At 38.4% G+C, this 13921-nt stretch overlaps 2 protein-coding genes across 12 annotated transcripts in view; both read right to left on the minus strand.

The window, feature by feature from the left end:
* The window catches only part of PGAP1 (post-GPI attachment to proteins inositol deacylase 1), a 48058-nt gene extending 39364 nt beyond the window's left edge, over window positions 1–8694 (minus strand). Inside the window, exons 1-3 of one of the 2 annotated variants that reach the window (XM_076342276.1) lie at window positions 8542–8613; window positions 3919–4072; window positions 569–744 (exon numbers count right to left, since the gene is read on the minus strand). In XM_076342276.1, the coding sequence (XP_076198391.1) occupies window positions 569–744; window positions 3919–4072; window positions 8542–8574 (363 nt within the window). In that variant the 5' untranslated portion in view covers window positions 8575–8613. Of the gene's footprint in view, window positions 1–568; window positions 745–3918; window positions 4073–8541 lie in introns of both variants that reach the window. The other variant, XM_076342274.1, reaches the window with a different exon arrangement.
* A 1149-nt stretch (window positions 8695–9843) lies between these two features.
* ANKRD44 (ankyrin repeat domain 44) overlaps window positions 9844–13921 on the minus strand; it is a 147091-nt gene continuing 143013 nt past the window's right edge. For 6 of the 10 annotated variants that reach the window (XM_076342284.1, XM_076342283.1, XM_076342281.1 and 3 more), the window contains one exon: window positions 12881–12938. Coding sequence is in view for 4 of the 10 variants with exons in the window: in XM_076342288.1 (XP_076198403.1) it covers window positions 12880–12938 (59 nt within the window). In the remaining 6 variants the exon portion in view is untranslated. Of the gene's footprint in view, window positions 12939–13921 lie in introns of all 10 variants that reach the window. The other 4 variants (XM_076342288.1, XM_076342287.1, XM_076342286.1 and 1 more) reach the window with 1 other exon arrangement.

Consider the following 13921-nt stretch of genomic DNA (forward strand, 5'->3'; position numbering starts at 1 on the left):
TTGTACATTTCTTTTCCCCAAAATTAACTTATGTCATCTCAAGGATAGTATTAACTAGTAGCAACTTGACAAGTTTACAAAGTGAATATAAATTTAGTTACTATCTCAAAAAACGTGCTTAACTAGAAGTTTGCAGCTCAAAAGGAAGTATTATATAGCCTGTGTAAGCATAAGAAACTTCAGCTTATTTTAATTTCTGATACTCTTAGGGACATAGGCTATCAAAGAACTTTCCTAGAGAAAACTGGATGTAAGGTGATGCTACATTAATATTTTAATAAGCTAGGGAAAGTTTATATCTACTACAAAAAAAGCATACATTGTACATGGAAGTATTTATTTAGAAACACAATATAGGATCTAACACCAAGGCTCTGGGATTATCACAAGCATTAAAAATCTAGTAAAGAGCAGCACTTCTCTATTGCATTATTATCACATTCAATTATCTACACATTATAAATTCTCCCTCCCTTGATTCATCATTCTTCAGTTTTCCAGCAGAAAAGGCAGCCCAGAATTCCATTCCAAAATGCAAGTACATTATTCAGCATATGTCACTACTTACCCTGTACAACTTAAGAATTACTTTTATGCATTCATGCACAAACTTGGTCTGTCGTTGCAGACTACCACCATACAATGCAACCAACTCCTCATTAAAGTTGACACTGAAGAAATTAAAATGATACTTGAAGTCAACATCTTCTGCTTTTCTAAGTGCAATGGAGCCAAGAGAACGTACTAGGAAAAGAAACCACATCAATTAGAACAGTCTAATAGCCACTGCTTAGCACCGTCATTAGTAGAGAAAGACATAAATATATAATCTATTAAGAAACAAATGTTATCTTAAATCCATTGTTCATCTCAAGTCATTTATAAAAGTAAAAAAAGGATGAAAATGTTTGCTTTTGGATGTCAATCTCTTTTCTAATACGCACACTTGTTTTACAAAAACAGATTTGAAGATATAAATAATCAGAGCAAAAGTATCAGCCAGTGACCGTCAGAACCAAATTGTAAAATGAGAAAAGAAATAATTATTTCCTATTTTCATAAGAATCCCTCTGATAAAAAAATATTAGTAAACATACCATAACAAGAGCTTACAGAAGAATGTGGAAAAGAACAAACCTCATGAGATGAAAAGAAAGTTTAGAATGAGTTACCAAGAGCTGCACACTATGCTCATGGCAGTTAACCATGCGACCTAGTTTACTGCTGACTACAGAGATATTTTATGGCAAAAAAAAAAAAGTTATACAAGATCAAGGATTATGTTCCTCCACCTGAGGGCTGCTTTTCTCATCTCATTTGCACCTCCTTACCGCCACCAGGACAAGGTGGCAAAACGAGCAGTCTTGACTTCAACCCTAGAGGCATTGCTACTGCTAGGCTTTCCTAAAATTTCTTTGAAGACCATCTAGTCTAGGACAACATTCCCAAATACCACCGAGATATGTATGGGGGATTGGAAAACCAAACCCCAAAGGACACTTTTCCACCTAAAATCTTGAGGGAGAAAACGTTCTGTTTACAAGGTTTTGCTTCTGACCTGTCTTCTCCATCTAACCCCGGCTGCTATTTAATACAGCCTTCTGAGTGCAGTATTGTCCAAGTTTCCACACAGACATGGCAGGATGGGAACGGTAACGGCTGCAAATAAAAAAAGCACGATAGGGAAAGAAGAAAATAAAAGAGAAAGTCCCAAAAGCGAGCATATACTTTTGCAAATAAACTAATGATTGCCAGAAAGGTCTGCCCAAATCCAGCACAGAGAGGCAAGATTCTTCTAGAGTGTGACAGTTTCAGAGATCTGCAGCCTACAGAATCCTCCTTCTCGGAAAAGTTTGCTATAGAAATTAACATATCAAACAAATTTCAGCAAAGTTCATGAAATTGGAAATAAGTATTTATGAAATGCTTTATATGTTCAAACAGCCAGCATGATGAAATTTATAAATCTAATTTGTAGTCGATCATTTCACCAATTCTATCTAAAACTAATAAGCAATAAGAACATCTTTGAAATGGTTTGAAAAGACCTAAAAAGTATTTAAAAGATGAAGTATCTTATCGCAACTTTATACCTTGGAAGTCATGGTAAAAGGAACAAGAACATTGCCAAAGATCACAAGGCAAGCGTGTGACAGATTCCTAAATAGAACTCAGGATCTCAATTCTCCCAATCTCAGGTTCATTCCCAACAATTAAACCCGACCATCATCTTTTAGTCAAAGTCTGAATTTTGTACATTTTAAAAGGTTCATTTTAGTGCCCATGAAAGATGATGAATTAACATGTTTCAAAAGTGCCTGTAACACATCAAAATAACAAACCCAGCAAAGGCAGCAGCAACACTTCCGTCTTCATTGCTCAGCGAATAGGAATATATTTTAAACAAGTACGAAAAGAATAATAACACCTTCTCTGCTCATATAGGTATCAGAATTAAAATGTGTTATCCCACAATAAATTCTGAATGAAATACGAATTTTCATAAATTCCATAATAAACCAAAAACTATTCTGAGCCACTGATTAAGGCAGAACAATTTATCTTAACAAAGATTTTGAAAAATGAACATATGACTTATTGCCAGTCTCCCTAAATCAATTTCTCAAAACAAAGAATAAATATTTAAATATTTACTGATCTTAAGTGGCACATTATATCCACAGCATGTAGTACTTCTACTCACCTAGTTTAAGTTTCTCTTCATATACTTCCTTTTAATTCCTAACATAGTCTGAAAGTACCATTTTATTTCCTGCATAGTGATGTACTGCCGTGATTTTAGAGATAGCATTAATTCAGATTTGCAATACTTTATGCACAATTACAAAAGTCCATATGGTATCTCTCATAATCATTATGTTCATAATCTTCTTTGGATACTATTGTGCCTGCAAGCCTGTATGGGTTTTCTGAAAGTATGAGTTGGTAAAATATTTTACTTTGTTATAAGCTAAGCGGGTATATTCTCAAAGAAAATAACTTTGTAAAGGTTCTCTGAAATCAGATAATTTAATCATCACGTTCGGTGCAAATATAAGGAAAAATTATCACAGTAAGACATCAGGGTTTAGACTGTGGGGGTTGTCCCCCATGCATACACATCAATTTGGCTAACATTGTAAGAGTGTTACTAACTGTTTCAAAGCACATTTTAGAGAACAAAAATAACGGTCTGACAAACCCAGCCTGGAAGAAATACCAGATACTTGAATAAACACTTAAACGCATTACTTCATGTTCATCAAACTACTAACTTTGGTATTTACAATGAAAAATAAAAATGCTTTAAAACTATTACTTCTTTTCATTTGGAGCCTAGACGCGTAAGAGGGAATAACCTGGAAAACAAAAGCAGGCTATGTGTAAAGTGAGAAGATGATGCTAAGGAAAAAACACCACTACGTAAAGAGGTAGGAAATAATGAAGCTACAGGGCAAGCCACAAGATGATGCTTATTTCTATAGCATATAATTACTTCACATCACAGATGGCAGCCTGTTCAGTTTCTTCTAATCAAATTCAGGTCTTGGTTTATTTGGCATAACTGCACTAAAGTTTGTTCAAATCAAAACCAACTAGATGTTTGCAATCAAAAACACAGCAAGGGTGCAGTGCTGCCATAGTACAGCATAAACTGTACCATTTCTGGCTTTCAAAAGTTAAAGTCTTACTCCAGAAAAATATTATAGCTCAACTGTTCAACTGATTTGAAACAAAAAATGAAGTCTTTTGACTGTTTGCAATTAACCACGGACTAACAGGGATATCTGCACCATAATACGATCAACCATTATGACTTTTGTTGATATTATTTCAAACAGAAAACTTCTTGCCATTAAGTAACGCATAAATAGGAGAGCTCTTTGTAACATACCTATAACTTAGCTAAATGCTTACCTTGTTTGTAACTGCCAGCATTCCCAGGAAGAAAGAGAACTGGAATTCCTGTCAACAGGAGATTTTTGTTTTCTTCGGCATAGTTCCCTTCCCCATAGAGATAGAGCTCATATACTGGGTATCGTTTGGCTGTTTTCTTCGGTAATTTTATTTTCTGTTGCAAAAGTTAAAAAGAAAACAATTACCTTGTCTATTTGTTGCAAACAAGAAAATCTAGTGGCTATTCAGTAATTTAAATGATCTGGCTTGTGTTTCATGCATTGTTTTAAATTACAGTCTAAAGAATACAGAATGAATTCTGTATTTTGGGTTCTGGGTTTTGCTTTTAAAAAATAATTAATGCATCAAGTATTTTGTTTAAATAGGTATTACTGTGCATAATGAGTGACTGCAGTTACTTAAAACAGCTATTAACTTTAACTGGCTTTGAAACAAACTGCAAATGAATGAAATTATGTATCTTTTAAAGTTGCACATTCGTAAAGTAAACCTAGCCTTACACTACGGGGGGGGGGGGGGGAGGGGGAGGGAGGAAAGGCACATCAAAACCCAACCACTTCTCCCAGGACATGAGAATTTGAGAGCAAAGACTGGGGCACATGAGTGATCCTAATTATTCCTACTGCACCTGAATGGTTCTGGAACTCTTTCCAATACCACGTAACTCAGAACAAGGATATGCTACTGCACCTGATACCAAAGCTAAATCTCGAGAACAGGGTTATGTAGGTGACTGTCAGATGACAACTATTATGTCAGGGTAAATTACAGATGCAGTGTGAATTCTCTGAGGTGATTTTTAGAGATGTAACCTGAAATGGGAATTTAAACAATAGTAGTAACCACCTTAATATGGCTCATCAGAAAAAATAAACCCATGATACTTCGGGGGCTTTTTGTTGTTGTTGTTTTCAGGCTCGGTTATGTGGCCTAGTGACAAAAAAACTGGTTTTGTAACAACTCGGGATCCAATTTACACAGTCAATTGTCATCTTAAAAAAGGCCATCTTTCTTGTATTAAAACAAAGAAGCAAACAACTAACCACCTAACCTGTCACATAACTTATTCACAAGATTAAAAATTCCCAAAGAGAAAAGAACAAAATATCTTTGAACCTGAGGGCTAGGTGATGATTAAGTCTTAGACCAGTAAGTTATGACTCTTGCAGCCGTATGACACTGCTTTAAACCAAATAAGTAGTAAGCAAGAAAACATTTAATTAACTCCTGTATGGAGGTTGGCTGGTTTATAATTTTGAGTTTCTAAGATACAGATTTTAAAAATTTCTATTAATGCGAATACACTTGTTCTAGCATTTGATTACTTATGACAATTCAGAGACAAATAAGATAATTAAAAAATGAATTTATTAAGGCATAATTTATATTTTAAGGAAACTATTTTACAGAGGAAGGTCAAAACTAAACCCAGTTTTGCATCAGAAATCTTCTCTAAAGCCTCTCTTAATTGCTTTCTTGAAATAGAAGCATCTCTACTTCGGATATTTCAGTTGTTTCTCTCAACTGCATCTACAGTAAAGGTGACGTAGCTTTAATTCCCTGCCCACACACACTCTTTTCCCTTCCCCGTTCTTCTCTGTCTCTCCTCAGCTAAAGACTATTTCCTTTCTCCCTTACCCTTCAAATTGTTTGCCATATTGGTTATTTGCAACCTCTTCTTATGATGTTTGATATACATATTTAAAATGTATATTTTATAATATATAAATATATATTTTTATAATATTATATAATATATTATAACAAAATACAGAGAGAGAGAGAGAGTGTGTGTTTAATTCCTTCACTGTGAACAAAAAACATTAAGCTTTGTTCAGGGCTTATGTCTTCAGATCATCCTTTCAATGTTCTTTCCCTTTTTTCCATCATCTCGCCTTTCCAACTTCACTGACCTCACTGTGTCTTTCTCATGCCTCTCTACTACTTCTTTTTCAAAGGCTTTCAAAATTCTGTGAAAAAACCTTAAAATCAGTTTCCATTACTAAACTAAGAGTGCCATCACGATATGTTTATCTGACTTCCTGATGGATCAAATCAACTGTTCTTCCACAGTATATTCCTGGTTCATTGTCTTTTTGAAAACTTCTACAGAACAAAATTAACGAGCTGCCCTTCTTTGGGTCAATGTCAAAAGCAAAAACTACACAATCCATGAGAACTGTCCTACCAAAATACTGTTTTTTTTCGGTAAATCACAGTGCTCAAATATTGTAACAAAATGACAACACGTAACTCCAAAGGAAAACAGATGTTCATGTTCCATGACAGCGGTTTTAAATTCTGAATTCCCAAGACACTGGTTATATAATTGGTTGTAATGAGGTACAGTAACTTTTTACAATGTCAATATAGGCTTCATTTTTCACCCTGGTTCCCAAAGAAATTAAGCTTATGTGGAAAAGTCCTCATTACTAACTTCCGAATCTCTCACCAAGCTTAGCTGAACAGGACAAGGGTAGGTTAAATTCAAATACTGCAATTCTACAACTCATGCAAAAAAAGATGGTTAAGTACAAAAGAGAAAAAAAAAATCCAAACCAATTCCACTACTTAGTATTAGCTTGACTGTGAGCTAACCCACACCGTTAGACACAAAAGAAATGAAACTTCTTATGTTTAATTGCTGCAATAGTTACTTGTTTTGTAACATGATACCCAAACCAGAAAGGAGGACAGGTACTTTTCACCCGAAATTCCTACCTTGTGGTTTCCTACCAATGCCAGCATTACAAAGACATTAAACAAACAACCCCTCCAACAATAAAGAGGTACTTGAAAAGTATAATGCCTTAGCAAACCCAGACAAATTCATAATTTCCCCCCTGCCCCAAGTACTGTTTTCCACACGGTAAAAGCGATTATTCAGGGCACAGAAATTCTGAGAGGCAATAGAGCCAGCTGCGACTTGCACCTCCTGAATGGAACTACTGCTTAGCCTTAAGCCTTGCATCTCTTACCAGCACAACACTTACCTAATGATGCTTAGAATTTAAGCCCTGACATAATGAGTAAATATGAAAGATGTGTGGCAGCAGATGAGAATTTCAGGCAACCACCAATAACATCACACAGATTTTGCTAGTAACTTTCCGTTGGTTGGCTTCAGATTGAAGCTGAAGTAGGTTTTGGCTGCTAGGAAATCTGAAAGCTTACCATGTAGTCTTTATAGCTGCTTAAACAATTTTGTGCTACAGCACTGACAGAACAACCCTTGAAGCTATACCAAGGTTCTCTTTTGTAGGCCAACACAACTATGTCAAGGTTAGCAAATGAAGGTTAATAGATCCAAAAATTAACTTGCTGCTTCATTACCAATTTAGGTACTAAGATTTTGCTTCAAGATTTTCTTTACTATGCAAGCCAGCTTGCAACCTACTTCAGAACAGAATATTACCTAGAATACTTCATATTTTTTCCAACATAGATTATATCCTAGATAATGCTAAATGAATGTTTGGGAGCCAACAAATTATGCTTTGGGATGCTTTTAATAGGACAGAAAATCTTGTAGTAAGAACTACTATTAAAAAGACAAATTGTTTTCTAACAACTGCATGCAGTATTAGCAGTGAACCTACATATACTCACATACTTAACATCCTCCCGCTATTAAGCCATAATACCGTGTCTGGAAAACAACAGTTCCATCAGCAGTCTTCTCTCTCAAACTGATCCAAGGTTTTCAAAGAGGTCTTCAAACAGGTTTCTAAAAGGCTTCAGTAGCAAAGCAAGGGGGACTTCAGGCAGGTTTACAAGTTCTCCCATACTTTGTGGGACCATGGCACCTACAAAGCACTCGCCGAGAAGACTTTGCACTACTGTTCACTAGCTTGAGAAATACACTCACATTTGAATTCATATTTGAATTCACTTTTTTGACACATTAGTTGCGTCACACTCTATAAAGTCACAGAAAGGACCAAGGAGTACAAGACTTAACCTCCTGGGCACTAACAGTGCTGTGAGTGCTGTCAGAGGACCTGGCCCAGCCTCGTCCTTTGCAAAAGCTTGGATGAGCTTTTGACCGGTTTTACCAGGACTACAGGTAACTACAGGCATTTACAGGTTAGAAAATTGGAAGCTTTTCTATTCATTTTCTTTTGTACAGGTGGCAGTACGAAACACCTCATTACAGGTAGACAGCTTTTCCCTTCTGTAGCTATCCAAGGTGCACCATTATACGATGCAGCCAAAGCAGCGCATTTTGCCAAATACACCGACCTCTCAAATAAGCCAAAGCTCTTTTTGGCCCCATTTACAGCTCGCCATTCTGCAGAGGCCGCCACAGGAAGCGACGAGTTAGCTAACCCAAAAGTTACGGGAGCAGTCAGGAGTCGCCTGTTCTCCCGCGGCTGAGCGCGTTCGGGGCTGTTTTCCTTTCGCCGCAGCAGGGAAGAGGAGGGCAGCCACAGGAGGGCTGCGCCTCACACAAGCGGCTCCCGGCCGCGGCGATGCGGGTGGCGACGCCCCAACGGCCGCCGGGCGGCGCGAGGCCGGCGCGGGGCCGCCGCACCCCACACAGCGGCGGCGCTCCGGGACTGGCGGGTTCCCACCTGTTACGCCGCCGGCCGCTCCCTCAGCGCCTCCCACCGCCGCACTCACCAGATACTCAGGGTACTCGTACATGTAGGTCATGCTGCACCGGTTCTCCTCGTAGAGGAACAGCACGTCCCGCACCCCTAGCAGCACCAGCGCCGCCAGCGCCCCGTAGAAGAGCGCCGCCAGCGCGGGTAGCCGGCGGCCCGCCCGCCCCATCGCGCTCCGCCGCGCCGAGGTGCGGAGTGAAGCCCTCCTCCCCCCGCGGGCTCTCCGCGCACACAAGCACAGCGGGGCGGGGCGCGCCACCGCCCGGGAGGCGGGGCGGGCGGGCTGGCGACACAACCTGGCCGCCACCGGGAGCGGGAGGGCGGCCGCCATATTGGGAAGGTCAGGAGCTTGGCTAGTCGTCGCTCCGCCAGGCCGAGGAGGGCCCATCCGCCATGTCGTGGGAGCCATTACGGGGAGGTCAGGAACGTACCTACGGGCTTCCCCCAGCCGGTAGCTTGCGGGGGGAAGGCGTGTCCTCCATGACAGGGAGGTCGAGTCATCGCCCTGCCGCTGTGGTGCGCCTGCTTAGCCGCGTCCGGCCCGCGGGGCTGCTGCTGAAGGGGCGCCGCCCCGGGCTGAGGCCCATGAGGAGACTCCTTCCCCTCGGCCCCCTCAGCCGGGCCTGAGGCGGTGCTGGGGGAGGCGGCGGCTCGTCGGCGTTTGCGGACTCCAAAATGACCCCTGGGTGTCGGGGAGCGTAGATTTACCCCCCCGCTGGCAAGGGCTGGGGGTGCTGACGGTGCCGGGCCAGAGCCGCACCCCGCGAAGGCGTACCGCGGTGGGACGGACCTCGCTACAGTTCACCTCGCCGAAAATAAACCTGCAAACCCCACTGTTCAGGTGCTTTTACGGTTCCTGGCCTGTTAGAAGTTTAGTCACAACATCCGTAAAGCTTCAAGCACTCGACATGTAAAAGACGTTGTTAATGGTGGTTGGTGTTGGGGGGGGGAATGAGTAGGGGGTTTTGTGGGTTTTGTTTATTTGCTTGAATTAAGCACTTCTAACAGCTTGCTATCTTTAGGCACTCTTCTTCACTGGATTTTGGACTCTGTGACCCCACCCTGATGCATGACACACCCATGATTGCTGGTGTTGCTCATCAGTGAAAAATAACAGTAAAATATTTAATATCTGACAAAAGTTACCTTTTTTTTTCCCAATCTACGGAGGACGCAATACTAACATCAACTTAGTAAGACAACAGGTAGTTACATATGAGGGAAGTACAAAATAGAAATACATATAGTTGCATTTTCATCTTCACTGCTAAATACTTAAGCCTTTCCCCCTCCTTTAAAAGAAACAAAATTTACTCAGTTTTCCAACAGTATTTGTACCATTTTTATTTGTAAAAATAACCATCTGAATGCATTGCAATAGTAGTTTACAAGTTAGGGTTCTTCATTACATTAATACAGCATTCAGTAGTTGAAAAAGTTACTAAACTGTGCTTGAGAAGATTCAGGTTGAATTCCAAGTCATTCACTGAAGTAAGTCTTCTTCCTCATTTCATATGTGACATTTACCCAAGTCTTTAAACTTCAATTTACAAAAGCAAACAATACCGACAAAACCCCACTGAAACCATGAAACAATATTTTATATTGTTTATTACAAATGTTATGCAAAATATAACACTGGCACCAGATTCGTATCACCATGGTTTGTAAAGATATATTGCACATGCTAAAGCATAAAATATAAGACAAAACCTACAAAACATAAGATATTGGCTTTAATATGTAGATCACTGCATAAGAAACGCATAAAATTACATTTTATACACACACTCGGATTGTCACTAGTTTAAAACGCCCTTTCCTATAACACTGACCTAAGGTTTACTTTTTGTGTAATAAGAAAGCATTTTCAGCACTGCAAAAATTATACATTATTCCTATAGAAATTTAGCATATTAATTTTCATTTCAATGCAGGTAGAACATATGAAAAGAAGAAACATTTTATACATTCAAAGAAGGTCTGAAATGAAAATTTACTGGTAATATATTGCTTTTATAACACTCAAATGAAGAAAAAAAAAAGAGTTTCACAAAACATTTCCATAATACACAAATATAAAAAGGCACTCTAATATTTCTTACATGACTAAGAATAAAAATCACAATTTTTTTTAAAATCATCCTCAAGATACATAACCAAGTTTCTCAACAGTACAATGGATAAACAATTCATTTCATGTGTTTGTTCTAGTTCAATAATCTGGCAGTTGTTTACTGCATAAAAGTACCAAACACATTATGGTGCCCTTTTAGTAGCGATGAACAGAAATCCCCTGAGCTATTTCACAGCAATTTCAGGCAGTCCGGAGGTTGTAACTCAGTATTTATGAGAGAGACTTGGGACCCCATCCTGCTATGGATTCCACCTGCAGCTGTGGTTAAAATATAGGATGAAACGATCCTGCTAATACACCCGGGCAGGCGGCTGCCCCTCCCCAAATATCCTTTGCTTGGTACAGACAGAGGAGTTGTCCATGTACGGTAAATTGCAGGATCCAGGGTTAAGTGCAACAATTATGTATGATTAACTCTACTCTTGTAAAAAGTCCACAGAAAGGCAAGGTGATTATTTACAAGAGCAAAATTATTCCCATGCTTAAATATCTGCCCTAAATTACAAATTTATTTCTACATGTGATAAATTACATTACAGATTAATGTACTAGCATACAAAAAAAGGGATTCTGGTAACTCATGTGGGATAGGCCAATACTGAGTACTTCCAAGCATCTTGCTCATGTCAGTTGTCCTCCTAAACACACCATACTCAAAACATGACTTTCCCAATGCCCTTAAGATGCTAACAAATTATATGTTTCTGTGATTTTTTGAATATTGCATACTTACATCATTGTTAGTTTACAGAAAAGTTTAATCAGTAAAGTTCAGATTTGGTTCCTAGAAGGATCAAAGTAATTCAGTAATCACCTATGCTTCTATAATGTTGTATAAATCATTAAGAGGCAGCAGTTGTTGCACTACACAATTACCAGAGTTACGAGGTATTGCAAATACACAGAAATATTTTCAGTAACTCTGTATGGTAGCAAGTAAAAATACTGAAATTTTTAAATGGCTGCTTAATACAATACAACATCCTCTTTGTAAAGAGGACTGGTTTTCTCCTAATGAAGCAACTTCATGTAGGATAGCGTAACTTTCGGTTAAAGTAAGATGGTTATTGCTATTCTGCAACTCTTAAAAGCAAAAACGTTGAGAAAAATCCATCATAAAAATGTTATTCTGTGCTATTTCTGAGGAGAAAACCAGGGTTTCAGGTGCTCTGTCATTCTATTGCAGAAAATACAGAGTTGAAGGAAAAGAAATGTTCACCTTTAGATACTATCCTTGTGATTTTTTTGTTGCAAACTTTGGAAATTTGTTAATGTTCAAGGAAACTATTTATTTTTACCTAATGTTCAAGGAAACAATATTTAATTTTAGCCAGGCAAAATAAACTTAATATATAAATATTTTTCCTAATTAAAGAACTGGAATCTGCCAATAGATTTTTAACAATTCAGTGGAACACAGCTAAAAACTGCAACTAAAATAAAAATCCTTACTTTTCATTTACCCTGCCGAAAGCGTGCACTGAGGAAGCTCATCTCATCCTCCCAGCACAGATGTAGGCCTGCAGACAGCCTGAGTGTGAATCACGGGAACTTTAACACCTTGACTCCATGCTGTATTACCTTTTCCCCTCTTTACTGTAGCTGTACAGTGTTCTCTCACTTGTCTAGCAAGGGGTTGGATCCCTTTCTTACGCTCTTAAATGGTGGAAGGTGTTTTGCTCTCTGCTTTTTAGCAATATAGCCTGCGGACTTTATCTTTGCATTCCATACAAGAAGATGGGCACTCTCCCTTCCTTTTTCTACTCAGGCCATCAGTCTTGCCTAGATTCACATTTCATTTTGCATCATGCCAAATAGTATGCACAAATACTACCTAGGAGAACAAGCCATAGTTATTTTTCCTGGGCATTTGTTTCATTTCAAATAAATATAAACACATTTACATTAAAAGTATATGAACATATTCTTTAGTCTGGATAAAAAAAAAAAACTGTGGTCAACACATCATCAGTTACAAATGTCAACTTGAAACCTGCGTCATAAAATGTAAAATTCACTCAAGACTACTCATTACCTCAAAAGTTTATATTTTTACGGTTTAGAAAAACTACTTCATTATGTCACTCACATTTGAAGAAAAAATAAAAGTAGCAAAGTCTTCCATTTAATTACTGAAGCATTTTGGTCCTCTTGGTACAGCTGGTTAGTTCATGGTAGCTTTGTGTTTAGTTTTTTTTTGTTTTTGTTTACATAGTCTCATTCTTCCTTTTGTACATCTGTTGCAGGCGAGGGTCGTGGTCCATTTGACCTAGAAACTTTGGCAGAAGGAGTAAACATATTCACAAAGCTGACATTGCTTTAAAAGCTGGTGACAATAGGCTTTTTTAGCATGTATCTCTGATCCCCTGCACGGTACGCTGCTATGTTTCCTGGTGTTTGGTATTTCAACTTTTGGTGTTACGCTTTCATTGCTTTACCTTTGCTCTGTTAATCCAAACACTGGCAAAGGTATTTTAAAATTTGATACTGTTTACAGTAAAAATAAGTTATTTAAACATAGAAAAGGAAAAAAATCCATTTAAGTTGGCAAGTCATTATAAACTTTTACATACACCTTTGTCTACACCTGATTATTTTTTTTCTGATACTAGATTCATGGTTAATGGCTCAGGTGACAGAAACATCTAATGACCCTAATTCTGTAGTGCAAATAAACCGTACATGTTTGTGCTGAATTGAAAAAAAATAAGGGCCAAATGATTTTAATTTTACACAAGTGGTTCCACTAATGTCCGTGGGAAAATACGATGAGACAAGTAGAATTTGGCCTTAAGAGTTTATAACTATTTTTCTAATTGTGTGCTGCAACTAAGAACTGTAAAAAGTGCCTTCTGTAGGTTTAAGTGCTTAATACATGCAGAATGTAAAAGATTTTGTTTCCTGTAGAAAAGTAATACAGGCAGTTTTAAGATTTACAACTTTACCTTTGGTTTGTGTAAAAAAAATTATCTAATTAACAAAGCCCCTGGAAGCAGGAAACAGGCAAACAGAGGAAAGGGGTGATGCTCGAATCTATGAAGGCTACACAGGAAATAAGTTCGTGTGCTAAAGGTACAGCTAAAACATGTAAGAACTTTTTACAAACAGTTCCCTGTTTATTTGTGCTGTCAAAAAGAAAAAAGGCATTTTCTCATCTTCTACTTAAAATAAGAGGTAGAGACTTTCCACAGGGGCACTTAGGGCCTAAAGAAAACATGAGGAAGCTGAAAAGCTGCAGAACATTAATGGGGATATGTTC

This window comes from Aptenodytes patagonicus, chromosome 6 (assembly GCF_965638725.1).
Source record: "Aptenodytes patagonicus chromosome 6, bAptPat1.pri.cur, whole genome shotgun sequence".
Lineage (NCBI taxonomy): Eukaryota > Metazoa > Chordata > Aves > Sphenisciformes > Spheniscidae > Aptenodytes > Aptenodytes patagonicus.